Here is a 26,441-nt window from a genome sequence, read left to right on the forward strand (position 1 = left end):
GGAACATAGAACATCACAGTGGTTCCCCTTTTATTTGTAGAAGCCACTGTACAAGCACCACATGGGGCGAAAGGAGAAAGCTCATGAAAGAAACATGTAAAGGAAAAAAAGCTTGAGCAGGTTTAAGATGAAAGTAACACTTGTGACCTCGTGTAACGGCGCAGGAAAGCACAAACACGCCAGACCTCCGTTCACATGCGATCTGATTGACCGAGGGTTAAAGATGATGCAGTGAACTTGACCCCGCGAGAGCTGCCTGACAGCAAAGAGAAGGGGAGCTTGTCCTTATCAGGTCTGCAGTTGGCCTTTGGGTTTGCGAGGGTGCCAGATAATGTCTTCTCCAATCCCCTGCAGTTACTCTGGGTGACACGGGCCAGGCCTTGGCTCTGTCACGAGCTAAGCCCGCTGTCGTCTGAAGCAAATCCCCAGAAATCCTTCCTCAACAAAACACAGACTTATACTGTTTTATGTTGCTCTTATATATCCACATACACGATGTCAAACATGCTGCAGACCATGGGAAACAACCCTAACTTGGACTGGATATATTTCAGGGCTTCAGGGGGATTCATCTCACATCCCTTTTTACTGTACAACTCGTTTCTCATGAAAAGAATTATCAACGCTTCAGCATTTTAAAAAGATGAAACGGCTCTTGTTTCTCTCTATGGATAAAACACACAAAATGTAGATGATAACACACATTAAGAGACACACACTGCTGCCTAGTTAACAACCCGCCGCACAGGCACTCGATACAAAACAAAGCAGTAAAATACAATGTCTGAGATTTAGCGTAACAAAATCCACTCAATAACACAAGGGAGCATAAGCAAGAGTCAGAGGGAAAACTTGAAAACTCGCTGAAATATTAATCTCTCCGGAGACACAGCTGTGCTCTGAAGAACACTGATGACAAGTATCATTTATTTAGCGGATCTGTGCGCCGCTCGCTCCTCTGTGAAATCTCATCCAGAGATATCGGGACATCACTCGGGTTTTTTGTGATTGCAGGAAACTGGGCGTGGATTTAATCTTTGCTTTCCAAATCCAGCCCCAGTGGAAGCCGGGCCCGTTCCTCGACGTTACACCGGATCTACAGGATGTTGATAAAACACGAATGTCTCGTCGTGAATTATTCACAAGCCGAGTCCTCATGAATCATGTATAGATTATCTAGCGCATATTTTATTAATAGGATTGTCTTAATTGAGTTGCAGAGAATAAAGCAAAGGATTAATCTTGGGGTGAATATTAATGGGGTCCGCGGCTGGGGGAGATGACTGCGCCGTAAAGAATAATCAAAGAACTGTTTCCTTTCTGAATCCAACAGACGGAATCTAATCTAATAGGGTTTTAATTCAGGAATCTGAGGACAGACGCAGAGGAAACGTGTTTACATTCCGCTTGCAAATTCAATTAAAACCAATTATTGTTGCTCTTCATCACGGGAAAAAATCTAATATGTTATATTTCAGTTGATTGTGATACTTTTTGGGAAGGAGATGTGGAAAGGGAGGAAGTTAAGGATTACTGAAGTATTTCTGTACTTTATTCCCATCTGGCTGAACGGAAATCTGGATGTTGAGCATTTTAAACTCCCTCCTGTATGAATTTCCCTGGTGGGGGGGGGGGCTCTGCCCCCGTGCACTCCACTTTAAGCCATTTTTCACCCCCTTTTTTCTTTTTTGATGTTGTCACTCCCAATCTATTGCCGTCCTGACAGACAAATGAAAGGCCCGTCCATGGCTGGCAGCTCATTTCACTGGCAGGTGGCAAACAATTAGACACAGCAAATAGAGGCTGGGGTGGGGTGGGGGGGTGGAGGGACATGAAAAGCACGAGACAAAGTTGTATATGTGGTCAGGAGGGTTTGTGTGAAAGCATTTCAAAAATAATACACTTGGCCGTGGCGACTCATTTCAGGATGCCAGTTCCCATTACGGGTGTGAGCGGTGAGGGTGACAGGGCCGGCCGTGGTGTGGCGTGAGGCCGCTTCTGTTTAATCTGTCATCAACACCCTGGAGACCCCCACCCTCTCAGCTGTCCTCTCTCCACAAACTCCTCCATCTTCTACCCTATTCATCAGGCTCGGCTCAGCCCAGCTCGGCAGCGTGCATGCATTAAAAAGGAAAGGAAGCCCCATTGTTCCTCCTGACTCACTGTGTCCCCTGCCTTCTCTCTGCAGCCCGGCTGTGACCACACACACACACACACACACACACACACACACACACACACACACACACACACACACACACACACACACACACACACACACACACACACACACACACACACACACACACACACACACGAAAACTCCAGCACATCAGCGGCGTCCAGAGGCCAGGAGGAGTTTTTCTTCAACTCAAATTACTCTCAACTCTGAAAAATGATGATTTTTAACATGTTATCAACCATAGGAGACGGGGATCAGGAGGTTACAGGTTTGTAAACTCCAAAATCCAGACAGATTACTGTGTGGTTTTATCTAATCCAGGAATGTAAATAAACCGCAGCAGTGCCACGGTGCTTCAGAGGCTTTTTTCAAACACAGGAATTCTTGGCCATGAGGGATGAGTCCAATACAAGTGGTTTGAGATGAATAATGAGTTACATGCAACTTAGAAAAACCATTAGTGGTGTACTACATATCTAACATAAACCCAAAGGATTAACATTAGTTTTCTGTGCTATTCCCACCCCCATGAGACACACACGCACGCACGTCTGTTGATAGTTGTGAGGACACTCATTCACAACTAAATGCCTAACCTTAACCCCTTACTCTAACCCTAATTTAAACCCAATTCTAACCCTGACCCTAAAACCAAGTCTTAACCCTCAAACGGCCCATTGAATTTGTGAGGACGAGCCAAAATGTCCTCACAATGATGGTATTGAACCACACACACACACTGACATCTATCTATCTCAGACAGTGACACATTCAAACATCTTTCATAGTTTAATGTTAATCTTGTTTTATATCATCAGGGTTTGTTTCTAGCTTTAACAAAGTTTAATTTCCATATTAAGAAAAAACACAAAACTTAAGGTCAGTTAAAGGACGACTCTTCTTCTTGTAACTTAATTCTAGCCCTAAGGTTGTTTTTGAACAGTAGACGATGGATTTTCCCCAAATTTCTGTAAGGTATTAAAAAACTAATAGACTTATGAGTTCTACAGTTCATCAAAGTCAGTATCAGTGTTTTATTGTCATACTCTAACCAGCAATAATAATGGGACTTTTTAAAAATGAAATAATGCAGCCTTAATGTTCACTGTGATGGAAAGTGTGTAAATTATCCTAAATACTGAAATAGTGTGTTCATGATCTGAAGTAAATGGGACTGAAATGTAGAAAACCTCTGGTACAGTTCTGTACAGAAAACATTTTCACCTGTCAAAGGAGTGAAACTGCATGGGCAGCATGGCCTGGGCCTGGGCAGCAGGGTCTGGGTAGGACACCGGCTCCAGCCCAGTCTCCATCCCCTCCACTGGAGCGGCCACCAGGCTCTTCAGGATCTCCTTGACACTGATGCCCTTGTTGGGCTGGCTAATGCTGCTGATGGAGGAGGGCGGTTTCTGCAGCTCCACGGTGGGTGACTCAGACAGACTCTCCCTGGACTTCTTCACCTCCGAGGACAACGTGGATATCTGCTCGCCAACAGCGTCCGGCCCTCCGGCGCCGGGATCTGGGTCAGACCCGTTAAGGATGCTGGCTACGTGCTCCTCTCCAATCCCAGAGTCTGTGCGGGGCAGAGAGCTCTCCATGTGGAGGTTCTCTGATGGTCCAAGATGATCCTTACTGTTGCTGGATGCTAGGGGTGTTTCTGTAGAACACAAAACACACACACAGAGAAAACAGACACACACACAGAGAGAGAAAACAGACACTGTCATCAGCTATGTACAACAATAAAAGAATTAAGTCAAAATAATATTTGTGTCAAATTTGATTAAAAACCTTAATATATTATATTCTTTACAATTTTATCATCAATTGTGCTTGATTACATAAAAAAAAACCAATAAAATGAAAATATAAAGTGAAACATGCAATTTTTACAATGTGAAACAAAATCCTCACATCTGAGAGGTGTGATGTTTGATGTTTTTCTTGGATAAATACAGTAGTACTATAAATACTAATACTTCTGTCACTCACTATACTATATTGGTCAACATATTCCATATATTTATTGTAGTCTTGCAACAACGGTGACTAAAACTGAGTTCTAGAGTAAGATATACGTTCCTCATCAAAGAGTAAATGTAGCTTGTCTAGACATTCGTGTGCCAGCACAGATTCTTGGATCTCTCTCCAGAAGCTCTGATCATCTGCTGAGATCATCTACATTCTTCTTCTTCCTTGCTAATAAAACATGAATCCTCTTTATTCAGTGTACTCTTGCCTAAAGCCCAGGGAGACACGTGTATTGTCAGATAGCTGCTCTATTATTCTGGTTCATAATATACTTTACTTTTCTTTATAAACAAGATGTTGAGTGTGAAGTTTCTTCAAAAATACAACATCTGGTCTCTTCACACACTGAAAACATTAAAGAGACGAACTTGACCCGATGGAACGTTTGTCGATTCTGCCATCAGTCGGCACAGGTGACCTTCTGGTTGGATTGTTGGTTCATCCGGATCCAGTGGTTACCTTGACGCGAGGGCCGGACATATTCATATTCATCACGTGCCCCCTAACGAGGTCAGCGGGGCCTGATTCAGAGTCCTCTGGCTCCCTGGTCCATCAGACAATCGTCTGCCACATGCCGTCTGGAAAATTCCCCCATTTTCTGGTGAAATTTATGAAGGCGGCAGTGTGCCTCTCTCCTCCCAGCAACCTCTATGATCCCATTCTCCTCTGGTGGATTGCTTGCCTAATGGGCACTGACAGATGCGGCTGAAAATAGCAAGCCTGGCTCCACTGCCCCAAAAACCCACAGCAGCTAGCTAGCATGCTGCTTTTCCATCTTATCTCCTCTTTCTTCATTTGCCGTGCTTCTACATCTTTAAATCACACTCATATTTCCTCTGGCCTCCCTTCTCTTTCTCTTGTTTCCTTTATTCACTTCACATTTCATCTGAATGGAAGATGATGAAGTATATTCGCCCGAGCGTCTCCTAAAAGCAGCAGACGTTGTGTTAAACCTTTGTAAGCAGCCGCTGATTTCCTTTCATGTGACTTAATGTATGATTTATGACTCGAGGCGTATACTACCTTTTATTTCAGAGGGACTGATGATGCCCGTGCAAGTTCGTAAAGTACCATCTCCAGCCCCAGTTTGATTCCACGTTTAATTCCACGCGGTGCAATTAGCGGAGCTCATGAATAAATCATAGGTGAGTGCAGACAGGGTATCCCTGCTATTTTACTGAATGAGCTCTCGGCTCAGGCTGGCAGCAGTGCACCAAAAGGACCAAGGAGACTTTACATTCATTCATATCAGCTGTAGCTCAGATTAGCGAGCAGGAGGGACGGGTGTAAGAAAGGCAGGGCACAGCTGTCAACACCTGTGCTGGTGGGTGAGTTGATCTCCCGACGCATGCTGTGGCCTGAATGGCTGCTTCTCCTGGCCGTCTCACGCTGGGGCTCCAGGATGTCGCGGTACTTGGAGACCATGAGGACAGAGATGAAGTACACCACAGCCAGAGCCAGGAACTGGGCTTGCTTACTGTCATCCTGTGGAGAAGAATCACAAAATGCTCATGTCACTCTCCATATGCAGAAGAGGTTGTTTTTTTTTCACATAATCCACCGCTGCTGCTGCCTGAAGTGTTTCTCTCACCTTGGAAACACATTCAAAGTAATGTTCTTTTTTCTCTAACACGTGTCTCATACTTGCTTTGAAATCTATCCATTCAAATTTGGAAGGCTCGTGTTAAACAGCAGCTCAGTCGACAGGGTTTCACCCGTTGATTGAGGGGTGTTACATCGCACACCTTTTTGTCTGCCAAAAAAAGCAAATCCTATTTCCATCCTCTCTATCTGCAGCCTGGTCTTTGTGACAAAACACATGCATGTCCTCCGAGTAAACCGCTTGCACATGCACAGACGCACGCCGGCACTCACCACATCACGGAACACCACAGCTCGCAGACGATTAATGTCTACATCCTGCAGAAGGCGATCGGGGTCCTTGATGGGAGACAGGTTACAAGGGACAATCTCTATGGCTGTCTAAAGCAGAGAGATAACACAATATGACATGCAACTCTTTTTTCGCTCAGTTAAACACGTATTTACTTTTGTTTTCACCTAATTTTAGGGATTAGAAAAATGGACAAATGGAACTGAGAAGCAGATATCTGACACTTTAGGAATTAGATCAGGAACACTGAGTTAATAAGCATTGGGTAAAGTGTTCCTACAGTAAAATGTAATGTATTGACGTAACTCTAAAGAGAAAGAATAGTTATGACGGTGCATCCTTACCTTGCTGGAAGTCACAGCATTTAGCAGGATTTCCTGAGTCTTGTTGTTGTTGGGAATGTAAGACTTACTTCCCCTGTCTCTGTGTCTCTGCCTGCACTCCAGACAGTTCCTAACAGCCACGCAACACACTGCCCCCCCCCACACACGCACACACACACACACACAGAATACAAATAGGCTCTCATCTCAGAGTTAGAGGAAAATTAACTGTTAATAACATGCATGACCCTCTTTAAAACTAATCAGTTATCCATGATGACTATTTGTTCCAGGCTGCAGGGGCGGACACTGGGAGTAAAATCAGCAGCCAGACCGATTTCACGCTGAAGCCGGTGATGAGAAATTGCATGTTTGCAACGGACACAACCGTGAAGTCTGACGGCTATTTACTACCCCCCCCCCCCCCCACACACACACACCACAACTTGAGTCAACAAAATCCACAGATGTAGAAACGGACACAATCATGCACACAGACAAATAAAACACACCGTTTCTATGACTGATTCCTGCAACAAAGAATTGCACTAAAGCAACTAAATAGAAATGTACACTTAATTCAATAAAATTCACATTTGAACAATTCCTGAATTAAGCAGTTATGTACTTTGCAGTTCATAAGGTACAGAGGCAGTGACACACACAATGGTAGAGAGGACCTCATGCAGTCCTATGAGACAAACCAATGACAGACACAAAGGCTACCATTTGCAAAGAGTACCTGATTGCACTGCGAATTATTCACTCTGTTTGTTATGAATTCCAAAGTGATGATCCTGTTATTTTCTACAGCCGGAAACCGGCGGCACTCTCCAATTTAATATACAATTAGCAAAGGGCTCTCAAATTAATTAGCTTTGCTGATCAAACAGAGGCTTTACAGGGATTAGACAAATTATTAGTGTGTGAAGAGAATGCTGTCATGGTATTTTCGAGCTCATCAATTTCCCAGTGTGGCAACAAAAAGATGCATTTCCGATGCTGAAATTGGTTCAATCCTCCAAGTGAACTCACTGACAATCTGCGGCAGCAAATATACAATCGTGCTCTCACCGAGTCTGAGGCACTGACGCATCAGGCCCCCGGAGGACATGTTCTTCTCAGCCTCGATCTCACTGAAGTTGAGGGAACTGGAGAACACCAGCACGTCCACCATAACCATGAGACGGGACAGGAAGGTGAGTGCGGTCTCCGAGGACATGCCCTGTGTCACCTCGATGTTGTCCAACTCAGTCTTCCACAAGCATCAAGGAACACACCAGTCATAAAAAAACAAAATGCACATGAGCAATGTCTTCTCTTCCACATTCTAACCTGCAGCTGTGACCAAAAGCTCACAGAGAGATGCAGAGAAATACAGAAAGATTTAAACAGAAACATTCGGTGGCAGCTGGGGAAGAGGGCAGGATCATCAGCCATTATAATTATATGAGGATGAGTTGGGTCTCATCTCAGAAATGTGTGTTTGATCAAATGTTTGCTGCAGCTCAGTCCACCAGGTGGCATTTCATCAAATACAGACAGTTTAACTCTAGTCTCGTTTGTGGAGATAAATTGAGAGGATTTTCTGAGAAAAATATTGTCGAAGGTAAAAGTTCAGAGGACTGAAACAAGAACAAAAACAAGACTCAAGACAAATCGGTTGTGAATTTAAGGGGGAGAAATCAAAAAAGCAAAAATACGTACCTTGGCACTCTAGACATGCACAGACAAAATAAAGAAAAGAATATGATTAGAATCAATTTCAATTCAAGGCTACAAATTAAAAATAAATGACACAGGGAAGTTCATTACAAACAACAACAAAAATGCACCAAAGTGATGTCTTCAGTTTTTATTCCAACAGGATGAAGCTGGGCAAATAAAAGACCCAATTAAAAAAAACATAAACTAGTTTTATTTCCCTGAGGTGCAGTGTTGAACTATTGTGAACTACAACCATAGAACAAGCACTTATAGTAATCTGCCACTAGATGGCATTGTATCCCTTCAATGAAGACAGTAGAGTGCACTTACAGACGGAGAGGTGGCCGCTGAGAGAAGAGGCAGAATCCCTCCACAGGCAATAATGATGTTGTCAACCATTTGTGAAATGAGGTGGATGGTGTTGTGGACAAAAATTATGTTTTCATTACTATTAACAAAGTCCATGACAGATTTGGTGGAGTGGCTGAAAGAGAAGGTTGGGGATGAAAAACAAAATCATTAAAGGTACGGGCATTTTTCACATCACGAAAATAAAAGGGCAATTTACTGTGGAGTAAACAGAAAAGCATTTATATCAAAAATTGATGTAAAAATGAAAAGATTGAATAAATATTGTGTTAGTGTTTGATTCCGAAGGGTAATCTGAGCCTTTTTTAAATATCCACTTCACACACCTCCTCCAGACATGGACGTCGCTCTCCAGTGCAAACAGCAGGTCGGTGAGCAGCCTCTGGTGCACGGTCGACCATTTGAACTCTGGGATACGAAACATCGTGGTTCGTGGGCCAGGGCTAAACTGACGCCGCTGCTCCTCTGTCATGGGCGTGCCCCTGAAGCCGAGGTCCACGCGGATGTCCCTCTCCATATGAGGAGCGTGGCGGCCGTGTAGACTCTGTGAGGAGACCAACACTAAATGATTGAAGCGACTATCACATAGACAATCTTGAGAGACTGTACGCAGACGAGTTGCTAACAGTGCACACTTAATAAGATGAAAGATTAATTTGCCAGATTTGAGTGAGTCCTCAGATGACCTCTTTGTGCCTGTGGGTAGTAAAAAAAATAAAAGATGCAACAAGCTACTTCTTCTTCTTCTTAGTTCGGCTTATTGGCGGGTGGCAACCGTGCATTACCGCCGAATACAACAAGCTCCGTGCAACCTCTATACATAATGTGAATGAGTCAGCAAGGTGCTACAAAAGGGCCTGGAAAAGTAGTAACAATAAATTGAACATTAAAAATTACAAGACAGGATGGTGAGGTGTAAAAATAGATCCTGTCTCCCACTGGTTAACCCGTCTGGGCCAAAGAGCCTGACCTCTGAGGAGGAGAAGAAGAGCATCGGACAAATCCCAGGTGATTGCTGCAGAATAATGCCTGGTCTATTTCTGCTCTCCTGTTGGCTCAGCTAACGATTCCAGCAACCCAGTTTCCAGAGTCTCTGAGGGATGTAGCCTGATGTGCACGAGGCCATCCTGTCCCCATTATAAGCGGAGTTGGGGATTGAATGATCCCTGTGGGTCTGATAATACAGAACTCTTCACCACAGGCCAACACAATGACTAACAAAGGCAAATGGTCTCCCCTCCTCCCTTCCCACCCTTTGACCCTGACCAATATGTTTCAGCATTCATGGTTAGATTTCCCTCTGGCAAAGAGCTGTCCGGGTATTTTGACTGTGGTGGAGTCAGTGAATCGCTTCTATTTCTGCTACTATTGTCTGAGTACTGTCTAGAATTTAATATTCTCGCATAACTCAATTTACATTTATGAACTAATTCTATCAAGCAATTTAGCTGCAGACGAACCTGTGTGGTGGCTGTTGTCTGAATCTTCTTTATCTCCTTGTCTTTGCCGTCATCCGATCGCTCTGTGTCAGAAGCGTTGCTTGTGGCGTCTGCTGTGCCGCTGGTCCTACCAGCCGAGGGCTCCCCGTCAGATACCACTGCAGCTGTTCCCTTAGTGACCTCCGGGCTTTTGGATGAAGCCTCTGTCTCAGTACCAGCCACAGAGCTGATGCCCTCCAAGGCTGCCTGCAGTTCAAACTCATCCTTCTCCAGGATAACAGGTAAGGAGCCGAGCTCAGAGCTGCCTGTCATGTGAGCTAGAAGGCCCAGTTCATCACTGGCGCTGGTGTGCACAGGAGGCCCTTGGCTGCGCAGGACCAGAGGCTCAGCTGGACTGAGATCAGGCAGGAGCTTGTCCTCCATGCTGCTTGTCACCTTGCCAAACAGGAAGTTGTTGTCATTAGCGATAATGTCCCTGTCATCATCGAGTGTAATGAGAGGGGTTGCATTTCGGTCGTCCATGCTGCTCTTTGGCAACAGCACATTGTTGCCATTACTGCTGAGCTTTACCACAGCAGCACAATAAACATTATCCAACAGTGAATCCACCTCCACCAGTGATCCATTCACGGATACGCCCAGAGTTTCAGACGACAAGTCCAAATCATCCAGTTTCACCTCAGTGGCTTCCACCTTTTCAGCCTTGATGTCCACCAGTAGGTCGTGAACTTCGACCCTGACCCCGTCGACCACACCCTCCATTCCGCTCAGACCCTCCTCCGGCCCCTTCCCTTCAGCCAGCAGGTTGCGCGAGTCTGCGCTCTCAAAGTCCGTCTCGCTCTCAGGTGTCCGGGAGTTATCGTCCATTTCTCTGATCTCTATTGCACCTTGGATCCCAGACGCCTGAGCAGAAAGACCAGAGATGGTGCTGACCAGCCCCTTTATGCCTTTCTTAATATTCACCTCCTCCTGACGCTGGTATTCTTCATACATCTTAGCCAAGTACTCTTTATGTGCCTCATATGTTACCTGTATAAAAAAAAAAAAGCGATGTATTTGTGAAGCAATAACCCGGTGGGATCTTTTCAGAAGAAGCTCAACAGCTCAGATATAAAACTGGCTCCCTCGACAGCAGAGGTCTTTGTTGTGCAGTAAAGTACTCACCTTAGAATGGGCTATAGAGAGCGTGTCCACCCACACGCGCCATCCTCCCCACTCATACTTGATGGCGTGGTAGAGGAGAATACGAAAGATGTTGTACACCATCTCGGTGATCTTCTGCTCGTCAGAGTTTTTGGGGTTGATGTAGCAAAGGGAAAACATCCAGTCCTGCCAAACCGAGCACTGGAGAAGACACCTGCAAAACACACACACGTCACTTCAAAATCACCACAAACGAGCAGCAGGCATGACACATAACCACTGAGCGGTTTAAGAAAACTCTGATCCTGTCATCTTTGGCAAAGATTTCATTTTAAATCTACTGTGGCTTTTTCCATCGACATTTTAAAATGAATTAGGCTAATCATTCTTTCTGCCTACTCTAGTTCTAAAGGGCATTTGCTATTCACATTACGACAGATTGTTTTGATCATTTGACCATCCATAAATTCATTGGGTTGTTTATTTGGCAACAGTATCTCCCAAAACAAAGTGACAGCCAAGACAGAAAAGGGGCAGCAATTAAAAACCAATTAAGTGTTTTTCTTTTTTCACCACTTCAACAGTTTGACTTGACAAAGCACTTCCTGCCTATTAATTTTCCGCTAATTATGTTGTTGATTTAGGTCAGTGGTTTCCTAAGACCTATAATTTAATTGCAATATGTCTTAGAGTGAGTATGTATGTGTATCAGAAGAAGAGGTTGGGTGTGAGAGGGAGAAAAGAGAGAAAGCAGGAATGAGAAACTGTCATGGAAACATCTGCTGGACAACATGTGCACATCCAACGATGATTTACCATCAATATGAGCCTATTAAACATGGCACAATGAGAAGGAACAGTGTCCCTCTTTTCACTTTTCCTTGATACATTAATCCGCGAGATGATTGATGGAATAAGCGAGTAAAAGGCGGCTTAAGCTCTGCTCACCGTCTGTTCTCTCGGCTGTTGCTAAACAGTTTGATCATGTCTGAAAGGAAGAGTCGCCGCACCTCCATCAGCTCTGTACTGTGGGCAGAGCTCTTCAGTAAGGTCGCTACCACCTTGAGGATCACTGACGTCACACGCACAAAAAACACAAATACAAACAGATTGTCAAGGAAAATACTTCAGGAGGAATTAAAACCCAAATGTGACTATGTGAGCGGCTTACTCGGGTTCTGAATCTTGACGGTGGAGTCGGGCTCCGGATGAGGTTTATGAACAACCTGCGTGCACACCTGCTCTGTCAGGATCTGGGGGTGAGAAGTAGTGAGAACACACCAGTCTCACAGGCTCTACACAGAGAGCAATGCTGCACCAAGGCCGGGACATTTGAGAGGAAAATGTGTCGTTACCTCGTACAGAGTGTTGTAGGTTGTCAGCGTCACAGTGTTGGTGTGCAGCATGAGCCTCTCTCCCAGGAGAGTAAAGAGGCTATGTGTGTGCATGATCTCCACCTTCCTCCTGCGGATAAACACACACACACACACACACACACACACACACACACACACACACACACACACACACAAACACAAACACACAGACACATGATGGTAAAAGTGGCCTGTTTAGAGCTCCCTAAGCCACTGAAAGGATCAGTGGGTGCCGTCAGCCTGCTACCCTATTCTCACCCACAGGGAGCCGGGCTCTGGAGACAAGTGTCAGGAACTGCCTGCTGTCATAAATTGGTGGAATTTCCGTCGGAGGTGTGTAGGATAACGAAGTTAGCCTGTCACCAAAAGAATGGCTCCGAGATACAACAGAGGCAGGACCAGGCTGCACAGTGACAAACTATTCCTGCAAACAGCACAAGGACGGCTGTCGCCATGCTAAGCCAGGGCTGCACAACTCTGCTGCAACTGCCTAAGGAGGAGTTGGGACTTTCCTAGGTCAACATTTCCCTTTTTTTTTTTTTTTTTTATATTGCAGAGGCTGGCAAATTGGACACTTAGGATAAGAGTAGTGTTGCTCTCAACTGCTTAAATGTGGGAATTTGGTAGAAAAGGGCAGACTAATGGTGGTGTGCAGCAAATCTGCTCCACCACAATCAACATGCTGTGGGAGGTTGAGCCTTATTGTCAGTGTAAATAAGTCAGTCTATTTTTTTTTTCTTGTGTATAGTTTATATTATCAGATGTGACAAAGTTAAAATAAAGGTACAATGGGTGGATAGGAAAAATAGTATACATGTTATTCAGTCAGAAATTCTAGGGGTGGAGCATAGACTAGATTCAGTATAGCTCATAAAACCCTGTCTCATCCATGTTAGCAGATGGGACATGGACCAAACGAAAAAGTCAAAGTACATTTCAAGTCAAATATATTTTTCTCAAAGATGGTTTATGTCATTTTAGGTAGTTCTTATCAGACTGATGTTTGTTTTAGTTCAAATGTTTCTGAGTAGTTTGGTTTTAATTAGTTATTTGATTGAAATTCTAAGGAAAGTCAGAAGTTGGGGTCAAACAATATGTCTTTACTCTCACTCTTGTGCCTTATTTATTTTACTTTTATTAATTTTCCTCAACCACATGGCCCCGAAAATATGAATGTGTACAATGTGTCTGTATATCATATTATTCTGACTATGTGACCCAGACAGAATTACCAATATATTACAAAAATGAGATAATACAATGAAATTAAAAATAAAAAATCACCTCAATAAAGCAGAAAACATGTTTAATTCATTATGAGCAGCACTAGAGCTCAAAGTAAAATGTACAAAAGCCATTTAAGTGAGGAGTGAAAGCAGGATTTCATAAAGCACTCGTGTCCCTGGAGGATAAAGGCCTTTCACTTGTGCCCGTGGTGGCCTGTCTCCCCATTCAGCAGGCACCAGTAATACCACAACACCTGCTGCCCCACCACTGCGAGCACAGCACCAACCCCCATATAGTATCCTCCACCCAACACTGCAATCCACATTTTGAATCATAGGCTCTCCACCCAAAGGCATTTTCTCTCCTCTCCTCTCCAATGTGCAGCGTGCAGAGGATGCGCTGACATCCTAGTGGGTAGTTTAGAATTTATTTCACTCTGCGGGACAGTAGCTTGGACCTCTTCCACCCTTCTCTTTAGTGAAGTAATGGCTTGGGTAAAATGCCAAGAATTCAGGTGCTCTACAAAGAAATGCACCATAATTTTAAAAGCTGGCTTCCAGTCAAAAGTGTTTGACTCTTCTAATTGTACGATCTTTCAAACCAGTGACAGGAACAGATGAATCATGTCACCGAATGTAAAGCCTGAATTACGACATTTCAGCTTCTATAGGCCCTCACAACTTGCTAAGATGGACCCTGCATAGACACGGACAGACTAGAAATGACAAAACGAGATATAATAGATGAGATCATCAAACATGTATGAGCCAAAACCAAATTTCTCAAACTATGGTACATGTCCCACTGGTGGTATGGGGACGGATGTGTGAAATATCTACCAAAAGAAATGAAGTGGAAGAAAAACTGCCCTCGTGAAGTTAATTAATTACTGTAATAATGACACATCACCACGTAAAAACATCGACTCAGCGCATTACAAGTAGTCGCCATCTTTCCACACAGCTGGACGAGAGTGCTGATGTTGCAGATTTGGCCAAATTGATGGTTTACATCAGATAAAGGCTTATGTACGTTTGTCAATAGTTACCACCATGCTGACCAGTTTTTAAGATTATGTCACTTCCCACTTTCCGTGTCTGTGTGTGTCTGTAGTTTTAAAACATTGTAAGATTTATATATCTTCAGGCTATTCATTATAAAAAAAGACTTAGACTTAGTGTGTAATTACAATCTACTACACAATATAATGGAGTTACTTACTTATGGCCCAAATGCTTGAGGAAATACCCAAGGACTTTGAGGGATTGTACTCGAATGCTCTCACTCTTGCAGGCCATGAGCTTGTAGATCACCCTGGAATAGACACAAGCAGCGGAAGCTGGCAACACTACACGATTCTGACATAATAAAATATAGTCCTGATGATGAAAAGGCCCTGCGCTGCTAAGCTGACAACCACTTTCCTTCAAAGTAAATTTACATTAGCAATAAATGAATGTCCCAATGAAAGCGGCAGAACGCACAAGTCGTGAGCACGACGCTGTGTGCATTTATATTTCATAAGATCACATGGGGTAAGTTTGATCATCTATGTCATTCTGTGGAATCAGTATGTTAATATTGTTACTTTTCCATGCATAGTTTATTTCTCACTGAACATTTGAATTATTCATGCTTCACACAGAAGCAGCACGAGCGCTAGGTGCTTAGGTTTACTTTGTCGAAATCACCTCTTCATTTTGTGCCTGAACAGCAAAGGGATTGTGTTTCTCCCCGAGGGGGCTTACCGTATTCCATTTCTTTGGTCAAAAGCAGGGATCATAGAGGCGGGATGCTCAGACATGAGTGCTACCACCAACTGCAGCACATCATGCAGATTCTCATCCTGTAAATAAACCAGCAGAGGGGGACGATGATAAAGAGAAAGAAGGACAGAAAAGGAAGCAGGTGAGGAGAGAGAATATCCTGTTCTTTGCTCAGTAACTGCAAATGCAGCAAAGATAAAGTATGTGTCCTGCTACTGTATCATCTGCTACTGCAGAATACAGCTGGACCCCCGGGGGCAGCTGCAGGACAATGGAAAGTGCACTGGCAATCCAGAAGAATAATTTATACTGGTGATTAGTTTAAATGCTGGAAAAAAATATACTTCTCCTAGAATAGCAACAGTGGAAATGAAATGTGACCCTGGAACTAATTGCAGCAACGTGTCACACTAACACACTGTGAATTCACTCAGAGCGCAGATAGACTGTCATGTACCTCATGCATTGTTAACAAATAGTTGAGGATGCTCTGCAGCTCATCTTCCCTCACACCTCGGTCCTGAAAGAATGAAAAACAGGAAGACATGACGTACAAGGCAAATCATTGGAAAAGGGTCAATGCATTATAAAGGTATAACCTGTCTAACAATATTCTGATAATAACCATCATGAGTACTTTTCACATGATGCAGGTACTGGAAACTACTAGAGGAACAACATTGTAATTGATGTACCTTTGATCAGAATTTAGGTATCTGCAGCAAAACAAATTATAGACATATTATACTCATAGTCAGGTTCATTATTCTTATTTGGCTTATTACTTGAAAAGGTTTTCATGCTATAATTATCAGAAAACCTACCACCTTCCTAACACTGTCCATTGCTTCAGCTCTTCTATTCAGCCTCTGTCTTAAACACTTGATTTTAGCTCCCGTCTCTTTAAGACCCCCCTCCAGATACAGCTCAGTCTGCTCTGATTGGTCAACGAGCCCACTCTGTTGAGATTGGTCAACCGCTTACATCAAGGGAAGAAAAAGACCAGCCACTTGGTGCATTATTCGAATATGGGGGCATATTTCCAGGAAGTATCAGCAGGACTACTGAGGAGAGGAGCTCCCTTTTTGACTTTACCACGGCAAAGCCCGTTACAGAATATGGAAGGATGATAATCGGCGGCCCTGCATATTTTCTAGGGTACAGCTCAAACTCCAGCCATGCGAGGGGCTGCGAGGCATGAACACAGGTGGAACATACCTTCAGGATGAGTTGCTTGAGGAAGAGAAGCATGAACGCCCGCAGAGAAGTAATTTCCTTCTGGGTCGGCCTTGGACCATCTGTAGTTGAAGAGGGAGAGTGAGAGAAGCAATAAAAATGAGAAAGAAGATTATTGGAACCAATAAGATATCTCCCTGTTTTCATGTTGTCCGTTTTCCAGTCTCAGTCTCAAGTTCATAACGACATATTTCTCATTGATGTTGTGTGTTTCCCTCTTTTGAAAGAGCAGAAAAAAACCCGGGAGTTCTTCAAAGTCATCTTCAGTTTTCTTTGCTGTGTCAGCGTTAAACATAGTGCCCAGGCAGCCGGCCCAAGGTCACCACGGTCCCACCTGCCCATCACACTGTCCAACATCTCATTAAAATCTACCCAGAGTGAGTCGGCCAACTTAAGGTCACTTTGGCACTTCAACGTTTGCCCCACATTGCGATCAATCCCCGTCACGAATCTCATTTCTACACGTTGACAGACTGACCGCCGTCAGCAGGTGTACGTGTGGCGTGCAAATAAAGAGGAATGACAGAAATATGACAGAAAAGCATCGACACACTGTCACATCACAGAGCTGCTGCTGTAGTGGTTTGTTTAATCAGTTAGAATTCATTTTGACAGATCCTAATTGATATGCTTCATCATATAGTGAGTAAGCGCAGTAACAGGCTGAAGCAACAGGCAGATATCAATACAACACACAGAGTCAGACACATCAGAAAACACAGGGTATGGTACATGTTACCACTCGCAACTAACAAACATGAATCCTCCGAAGATTAGCAGCAGACAAAGGCTCCATTTTGGCAGTTAAACCTGGCAGATAATTCAGAAAGTGTTTTGCATATGCAGAGGTAGCAAATGCAAAACAAAAGCAAACAGTAATGGCCAATTACAACAGAAAAATCCTTCCGGGGGGGAAAGACGTTCTCTTTGCCCAGATGTCTTTCTTCTCCCCGCAGCCCTCTGTAAACCCAAACCTGCACCTTGGCCGAACACATGTTCGTTTGAAACGGGGCCAGTGCCACGGCGACAGATAAAACAGCAGCAGCCATCCTGCAGCTCCAGCCGTCAGTCGGTGTAATCAATGATGAGGCTCGGTGAGGTTGCAGGAGGATGGTGAGTTCCACTGCATGCTGACACTGATTAATAGAGTGAGAGGAGAAAAACCAGTGCAGGGACAGACCCTGACATGGGAGGGATGATAAGAACACTATTACCACAGCTACTGCATCCAAGTTATTCACAACCAATTATGCTCAGCGGCTCTTGTTTCTCAATCACAGATTACTTTACTTCCCAAGGGCACAGGGAGAAAGAGTTTATTGAAAAACAATTTATGTCGATGTGATTAATGACGGAGTCTTTTTTTTTTTCAGCTTATGACTTGTGATCGTTCACAACAACCACAATATGCATCCTGTATTCTCACAGGCTGATAAAACACTACAACATGCAACAGCACTTTTGATTGAGGCCACAAATATAATTGGTTTCCACAATTCTCTTGAGGCTGTAACTCGTGTTATCTGCTTACCTGCTATTTACAGTATTTGAAATAGCTTTCTTTATATTTGGTGAGACAGACGCGGGGCAAATATAAGCGCAGGAGCTGGGCCCCATCTCTCAACAACTTTCCTACAGCACCACCTCACCTCTGTTTGATCCAGAGGATTTCCCAGGAGTGTAAGTCTGTATGACGGCAGTGTTGAAAGAGCAGCATGCACGTGACAAACCGTTCCCTGACCTCCCTGTTATCAGTAATTTGTGTCTTATGCCAGATTAATTCATCAGAATGAAGGCGCACACAAAATCAATTCAACCACAAGCCTTGATCAGATTATTCCTCTGAGGCTCCTCTACCTATCTGTCACTGGTGATTTCTCCAATAATGGGAACAAGACAGAACCAGCTTGGATTGAACGTGGTGACTGGCCAAACCGCTTTGCTACTCGTTTCATTATTCATTATTTAGTAGAGCACAAGCGGGACGGAGACGAAGACAAAAAGGAGAGTGATGGAGATTGAAACAGATTATGATTCGGCTTTGGTGCACGTCACAGGCTGAGGAATATTGAGCGATGGGCAACTGTCTGTAAGGGCCTGCAGTGATTCCGTGTGTAAGCGAATGATACATGGCTTTAATTTGATAGCACTTTCTATTAAGACCTGAGGGGGAAAAGAAGGCACTTCCACAAAGACCGAATAGCTGCAGGAGCTTTGTTTTAAACGTCTTCTCCGGGTCCTAAAATTGAACACTTCATTATCTCCTCGGTTCTCTCCCTCTACTTATGCCTTTTTTGGGAGGGGGAGGGGGGGTTATATCTCAGTTTAGAAGGACGGAGAGTAAAACTGCCCTGCAAATAAAGAGCAGATAAATGGAACCAGGCCCACGCTGAAAATGAAGGTGATCCATTTCAGAATATCTCCCCACAAAGTCAACCATTTTGTGAGCCCGTAACAATCCACCGGCAATAATCAGCACCATATTTATAGCTCGATTTGGAAATTCTACATTTTGGGAAAGCAGTAAATAAAGTTGAACAATGTGTCTCTTCTTCCTCCTGTTCTACAAAAGTGAAGATACAAATATCCTGCATACAGGTGCTATCGTCCTGTGCTTTTGACGTCATTTGGAGCCAGAGTTTAATCTCAATTTGTCCAACTTGTTGCCCTGGAAATGTAAACTACTCTACACCTGGAGACTATCTGGACTTAGTTAACATTAACCTGTCCACATTTAAAGCCTTTGGAAGTGACCACGTTACCCAGGAAGTCTAGAATTTATATAAAATACTCAAACTGACAAAATTCACAAACACTCAACAGAATCATTAAGTTTGTGATAGAGTTTGGTTTCATGTGTATATGCATGGCATCTCCTCATGGGCAACAATGGAAACATAACTGACAGTTTTGATACCACATCAAGTGGAAATATATTAGATTCACCCAAATATGTTCATGTCTTTCCAATGTACTGCCACTGACAATTACTGCTTTTAATGTAAGTGATTTGTGGTAGTGAAGCAATAATCAGATCCATCTAAACTGTCAGCAATTCGGCAAATAAATAAAGATAAAGTTGAATATGCAAGACTTCAGTTTCGAGGGGTGGCACTAGTTTAGATCAGTACTCGCCACAGAAAGTCCAGTGTTGGGATCAGTGTCGTAAACTGGCTTCTTGTAACACATAGCAGAACTACACTGCAATGCCCGAGGCTCCACAGAAACGGATTTCAACATCAAAATCTATTATTCAGCCGTGGTGATAGCAAAGTAAAAAAACTACCTTGAGTGTCAGAGGTAGTGGACATTATAGAAATAACGACATGACAAAAGGTTCCTCTGATGACCGTGCTAAATATAGTGCAATGTCCCAGAGCATGAGCTCCAGATATGTTGAGCTTTCATCACTTATTAAGTCCTGTAAAGTTCCATTGCACAGCATCAGTAGGGATGAGGGACACTGCAGCCGAGTGTAAGTAGATGGGATAAGGAGGAAATTAAAATTAGGAGAAGTGAGACTGAAGGGGCTCGTGGTCTGACCTAAATCACAGATATGAGCGCCCATATTGTCCCAGCTAACCTCAGTCTAAAAGGTCACAGCCACTATTAGCAGCAAATCAAGACTCCCACTCCTGACAGATCATAAATGTAGGCCAAGTGCCTTGATGTGGGCTGCAGAAAATGTAAGCTAAAATGCCTCAACATCCGCCCAGTTCTGACGGTGCTTGTGAGAATATATATTTTCCTCTTGCCGTGTAAATAAATACAAAGCTCTCATGTGTCAGAAATTGTCAGTGATCCTGCCCATGCTGGTAAAAGCAAATAAAAATATATTTTCCTGGAAGAACCTTTAACCGTCGGGGTGTAAATTTCCTAAGTGCAGTTTAAAGTGAGCTCTAGAAAAAGCGTTGTAAATAAAAATAAAAACGCCCTATACAATGAAAAAGGTAAAAAAGGAAACAACAGTTCAAGGACACTCACTTCCAGAGCAGCCTGCTTGGTGACATACTGTTGTTCCACAGACAGACGATGCCAGTCATACTATTGGCCCAGGTTTCAAAGGCCCGACGCCCACACCGAGCGCCCTATCGAGATGACAGTATTGATGTGGCGTGTCTGCCTCACTGTCATCTCCACTGATGGCCACGGTCCTAACAGCTGACAGGCACCGACACTTCCATGTGGAGATGAGTCATTTCAAATGTTGGGGGGGGCTGCTGCCATTTCAGGAAGACACTTTGATTGCAGGCTTTGCAGACTTGCACACAACGATCGTGATTGGTTCACACCCTGTGATTTCCTTTTCCAGAACAATGAGCTTCACTTGGATGAGCATTCAGACGGATGGGAAACAACAAGCCAAAGCAAATCAAATCATATTCCACGGCATAAAGATAACAAATAACCTCAGCTTGACCTATCCTGCGGGGGGAAAAATTCAAAAATTACACATATACAGTACTCACCGAGACCCTTTGGCGCGAGGCCGCTGCTGTCTGCAGGGTTGACGGCCCAGTAGTAGTACTTAAGCGTATGCATGAGCTGGAGCACCGTGCCCACTCGACGAATTGTGTTATAGATGGTTGCCGTGCCGATGAACTCAGAGGACAGGTATGTGTAGAGAGAGAGTTGTACCTGGAGAGTGAACACACACACACACACATGTTAATGTTGTTAACTGCACACTGTCAGGACACTTATATACATAATTACAACGTGATCCTCTGAACCGTGTAGAAGAACCAAGACATTTTACCAAAGAGGATTTGCTCTGGCTGAGCCTTATTATCCTTGTATTCGGATGGTAGGGACGGCCACTGACCCTATGTTACTTCATTTCATAGCCGTCGCTGCTCCACACTGTTCACTGATGATTAGCCTGTCCTCTGTAATTAGCAACAGGCCTGACATGAATTTAATCTCACTCCAGTCATTCTGGCACTGAATGCTTTTTTCCCCCCACTGTGCCATAATTTATAGGATATTAATGAGTCACGTGTGAGTCATGACTAAATGCGGCAGTGTGGTTATGATGTGAGTGTGATGCGACGTGGTTTGAGGCTACTGATATTAAACGCCGGAGATAACTGAACACCACACTGCTGGTAATGTAATTTCCATGAGAACTAAAAAGAAATAAAAAGCATTCGCAAAACCACATTTTTCTACTTGGACAAGGTCAGCGAGCCCATGCAATTAACGCGTATTGCATGTCGCCATCGTTCGCACAGCTGGCTCTCTGTACCCGGTGCAGCTTGAAGATGGGGACAGAGCAAATGTGGACTTTGTTGCACGTCCTCAGGGAAGGAGCCAGTGTAGCTTTCTGTTGTGATGTGGCTAAAAGAGCCCCAACCCACTTCATTACCTCAGTGTGTCTCTTTTCTCCATGCTCCTCTTTGGAAGAGTGTCCCAAAAAAGCCTGCGGACACTTTTGCATTAATTTCCTCCTTTTATTTATTCACGGCTTGGACCCACCAGAAACATTACTGAGGCAAATGGATTCGCCACGCAAACTGGGCTTCTTTGATATACCTCATCCGGTTTCTTCATGGGTCATTATTTAAACGGAGGGAGACAAAATTCATTTAAGAAAGTTGGTTGAGGAAAGGAAGGTGGAAGCAAGCAATGAACCATGCGATAATTTAATATCTTATAAATATGGGAATATGCTGTAGCCGGTGTATGTGCTCCACTCCACTTGACTGAGGACTCCTCCGGCACTTAGCAGCTGGTGGGTGAATGTCAGATGGCTCCTTAACACAGAACCGCCGTAAAGGGCTGAAACTGTCCTTTAACGTGATAACTCAACCAACAGAGTCAGCGGCGTTTTGCATTTGGCTCATTAATACAAGTTCCTCTAACAGAAAAATATGGTTATTTAAATTTGTCCAATTTTTTTAAACACTTGCTATCAAATCCAAACAAAAAAGACACCAGTGGAATATATATTTTACAAAAAACAGGTACGGGAAGATATGCAATTTCAATTCTCGTCTTTTCAAAAACAAGGATGCTGCAAAGGATGCATGAAGCCAGCGACACCTGTCGCCTCTCGGGCTGCGTTTCCTGCAGGAGCTTACCTTGGCCGGGGTGTGGATCCAGATGGCAGCGTTGAACAGGATATGGTCACACAGCTGCTTCAGCAGTGGTGCCCCGTGTGTCAAACCGTCCAGGTACTTCGCAAAGCAGAGGAACTGCTCTAGTACAGACCTGCTGATGTGGGCACGTGACGACTGCAGGAAGAAGCACAGAGTCATGTAGAAGCAAATCTTATATCAAAGTCTGTCCTGGTGTGAGCAGGTCGCCACCATCTTGATACCGACTGGATTATGAAGAGCAAACTCCTGCAGTATCTTTTCATGAAATATCTCTTTGGAATGAATGATCTAAATTTCTCAAAGTTAATTTAATCCTATACAGGCTGGCGCTTCCAAATTTAACAAAAGTTAGAAACATTTGTGGGAGCAACAGAGGTTATTGAAAAAACCCATATCATTTGTATAAAACCTAATGGGATTGTTTAAGCAACTGTTTGCATTTTCAAATCCTAAATCCAAATTTCAAATTGGACTTCAATGATCAGATCACAATGGTTAAGACGAGAAGGTTGAAGACAACACAGAATAGAGAGATGCCAGAAGAAACCTTTTCCTTAGGTGTGTATTTAATAGACGCTACTAATTGTTTATTTTGTATTTTACTTTGGGTGCTGGTTAAATGTTGCTTGTATTAAAATATCTAATTCAAAAGTATCATGAAAAAACAATGGATCAAATAATTTAGTTTCTGCAAAACTCAGTGTTTTCCCCCTGGCGTGCAGGTTTAATTAAATGATAATCAAGTTGTGTGTTCTTCAGGTTCTGTAGTATCATGTTGGTATTGGTGAATGAATCTAAGAAAGAATGAATGAACTAAATTAGGGCACTTTTGTAAATGCTTGACTTTGAGTGATTTTCACATTGACATGGACCATTACTGCTCTTGTCTAACACCTGCTCTCCTCCCATGTGGCGGCATGGTCCGGGCAGCAGAGACGGAAAATGAAGGCATGGGGAGAAGGGAAGGTGTGGCATAAACAGATCAGGAGCAGATGGCGTGAGATGTGGAAATGTGAAACCTGGCAGCGGGGAAGGAAGGGGAAAAAAAAAAACCTCAGGTGCCGACTGTGTCTGGCTGTTAGTTAACAGCAGCTGAAGCCAGTAGGCAGGCAACTCACTGAGTGACAAAGTGGAGTCATTTCTCGGTGACTCCAAAAGAGCCAACACTCTGGGGAGGCCGCGAGAGAGAAGCTCGATCTGCATCACAAAATGGGTAAATAGAGCAAAGACTGATGCAGAAAGAGAGAGATAAACCAACAGGGGAGAGGAGAGGAAGGCATGTCGTCCTGTGGTGTTGTTCTTAAAGCTCTGTCTAGTTCAAAGACACGTTCAGGTTCCTGCTACAGGCAATGGAAGATCAGAGTGTTGACAAGGCTCGGAGAGTACAGACAGGAAACGATGCATCTTGATAGTGGGGAAGGTGAAACACATTTCAAAAACACAGGCTTGTTCAGTGGAAAAATATGTGAAAGCGGCATGTTCCCATTCATTTCAAGGAATTAAAGAGTTTATTTGACATTTATTTAACATAATATAATTTTACATATACTATATATTAATCTGACAATGAGCCATTACTCATTTTATTGTTTAAACCTGTGCTTTTCTTATTAAACAATGTCAAAATGTCTCACTGAATTTGGCAAACAGTTGCGATATGTACTGGAGGCTGTAGTATACTCTACCTTCTCTAGCAGGTATCCAATCACCAAAAAGCCCTTTCCCCCGAGCATCTGCTCCTGCATGGCCACAGAGCTCTTGAGCAGCTCAATGAGAAATGCCAGGAGAGTGGCACTGAGAAACAAGAGAGCACAAGTTCTCACAAGGGAATAAAAAAAAAGTCATCTATCCACACACTCATCAGGTGCTGAAGGAGTTATTCTACAAAGAACAGCAGCACGAGGACACAGTGGAGCAGAGGAGAGGGGGGGAAAAAGGTCATTTTCAGAGGATGTCAGTAATCAGCTGGGAACTCCAGCTCGCCACTTTCATCCCTCTTCAATTCAGAAAGAAAAAGCAGGCTCCCTGGGCTCTATAGGAACACAGTGGTGTGGGGGTTAAAGTTTAAACATGATGTGTGCGTCCCAAAGTCTGAGACCACTTGGGAGAGTGGTATGCAAGTGTGTGTGTGAGGTGGGGGTGGGGGTGGGGGTGGGGGAGTGCAGAGAAGATTTTTGCTCTTCTTTGTTGCAGCGTTTTTCAGTCGAAGCCTTCGGCTGAGTGACACTGGTGCTCGGTGACACTTATTAATCGGCTTTCCCTCAAAGTCTCGAGTGGCCTCTGCTCCAGCACAACAATCAGTGAGACACTATCCCTCCTGCACAGGCTCGCCCATAGATTTTGCACATACACTGCATAAATGCATACAAACTAATTTGAGTGAATGTTAACTTCGCTCTGTGTGCCTGTCCACCTTATCAGTTTAATTAAGTAGCTTCTCGATTCTGCTCCGACTATGAGGGGAACACACACAGAAGTGGGAAACAATCTGCTCCGTGTTCTCGTGGTTCAGACTATGATCCTTTACAGCAGGCAAAGCTTCAATTTAATTTGGCAGAGCAGCAGTGGCAGATGTTAAATCAGCACAGTTTGGAAATTGAGGTGGTAAAAAAAAAGTACTGGGTTTATTAAATCGATATTCGCCAGTGCAGTTGAGAGAGGCCGCAGCAGATCCACAGGCACGGCAGAGAGATAATTGTGGCCGAGGCTTTGAACTCTTCGGCTCACCAGGCTTTAGATGGACTCGGTGCACAAGCCAAGGCAAGGACAAAGTAAGTCTGAATGCCGAAGGAGAAGGAGGGACAGAGAGCAGAGATGAGAGGGAACTACAGAAGCACAGAGCTGTGGGCATTGGGGGGGTTGTGCTGCTATGTGGTCGCTCCTGTGTCTTTCCAGTCCCACTGCTGTTGCTGACTAACATGGGATTAGAGTCGAGCTCAGACTCCATTCAGGGCACAGCGGGGACACTTTGGACCGACCAGCTAAGTACATGTATGTTGGGACCAGTCTAAACCAGGGAGTAGAGATAATAAGGACTTGACTACAGCTTGACCACTGTGACTTACCATGACGTCATCCACTGGTTTGCTTACTGCAGTTTTGAAACATCTAGTTTGGCGTTTTTTCTGCAACCAGAAGTAACCACATTTGGAGGAAAGGGGGGAGGAGCCTGACAGAGCGCGAAGACACCTGTGACCTGCACCCATTGGACGGTACAAGCTGTCAATTACACGGTATCCATTGTCTATTTTCCTTTAAATGGGACCATAATTTACAAAATAAACATCATGCTGGATTAAAGACAACTTCAAATTTGAGATTAAAACTTTCCATGTTAATATATACAATATAATAATGCTGAAAAAAGTACTTGATGTAATAAACACTTTAATCACCACACTGTTTATAGATTCTGGAGGTTGAGACCGTATCATCAAGACGTTATGTAACATCATTTCACATCAGCAACCTCAGCACTGCTCAATCCTCACTGTATTTCCCATCGGGATTAATAAAGTCGTTTTTTTTTGTTGAATTCTCTTCTCATGCTCCTGAGGCTCAGTGCCTGTAACCACAACACCACCCAAATAATGATGATAATTTACTTCAAGTATATGACATCCCAGAAAGGATAAATAAATAAGATG

The 26,441-nt window shown here is 43.8% G+C and overlaps 1 protein-coding gene across 4 annotated transcripts in view; it reads right to left on the reverse strand.

Moving 5' to 3' along the window:
• Positions 1–26,441, reverse strand: part of nbeab (neurobeachin b) — a 178,802-nt gene that overhangs the window by 97,679 nt on the left and 54,682 nt on the right. For 2 of the 4 annotated variants that reach the window (XM_034605171.1, XM_034605170.1), the window contains 20 exons: positions 24,480–24,588; positions 22,777–22,929; positions 21,163–21,331; positions 16,676–16,755; positions 15,915–15,977; positions 15,440–15,537; positions 14,913–15,005; positions 12,444–12,552; positions 12,260–12,341; positions 12,037–12,160; positions 11,110–11,302; positions 9,967–10,974; positions 8,833–9,050; positions 8,468–8,621; positions 8,138–8,146; positions 7,505–7,685; positions 6,452–6,579; positions 6,089–6,196; positions 5,530–5,698; positions 3,407–3,839 (listed from right to left, as the gene is read on the reverse strand). In XM_034605171.1, coding sequence (XP_034461062.1) covers positions 3,407–3,839; positions 5,530–5,698; positions 6,089–6,196; positions 6,452–6,579; positions 7,505–7,685; positions 8,138–8,146; positions 8,468–8,621; positions 8,833–9,050; positions 9,967–10,974; positions 11,110–11,302; positions 12,037–12,160; positions 12,260–12,341; positions 12,444–12,552; positions 14,913–15,005; positions 15,440–15,537; positions 15,915–15,977; positions 16,676–16,755; positions 21,163–21,331; positions 22,777–22,929; positions 24,480–24,588 — 3,681 coding nt within the window. The remainder of the gene's footprint in view (positions 1–3,406; positions 3,840–5,529; positions 5,699–6,088; positions 6,197–6,451; positions 6,580–7,504; positions 7,686–8,137; positions 8,147–8,467; positions 8,622–8,832; positions 9,051–9,966; positions 10,975–11,109; positions 11,303–12,036; positions 12,161–12,259; positions 12,342–12,443; positions 12,553–14,912; positions 15,006–15,439; positions 15,538–15,914; positions 15,978–16,675; positions 16,756–21,162; positions 21,332–22,776; positions 22,930–24,479; positions 24,589–26,441) is intronic. The other 2 variants (XM_034605173.1, XM_034605172.1) reach the window with 1 other exon arrangement.

The sequence above is a fragment of the Hippoglossus hippoglossus genome, chromosome 13 (assembly GCF_009819705.1).
Source record: "Hippoglossus hippoglossus isolate fHipHip1 chromosome 13, fHipHip1.pri, whole genome shotgun sequence".
Taxonomy (NCBI): domain Eukaryota; kingdom Metazoa; phylum Chordata; class Actinopteri; order Pleuronectiformes; family Pleuronectidae; genus Hippoglossus; species Hippoglossus hippoglossus.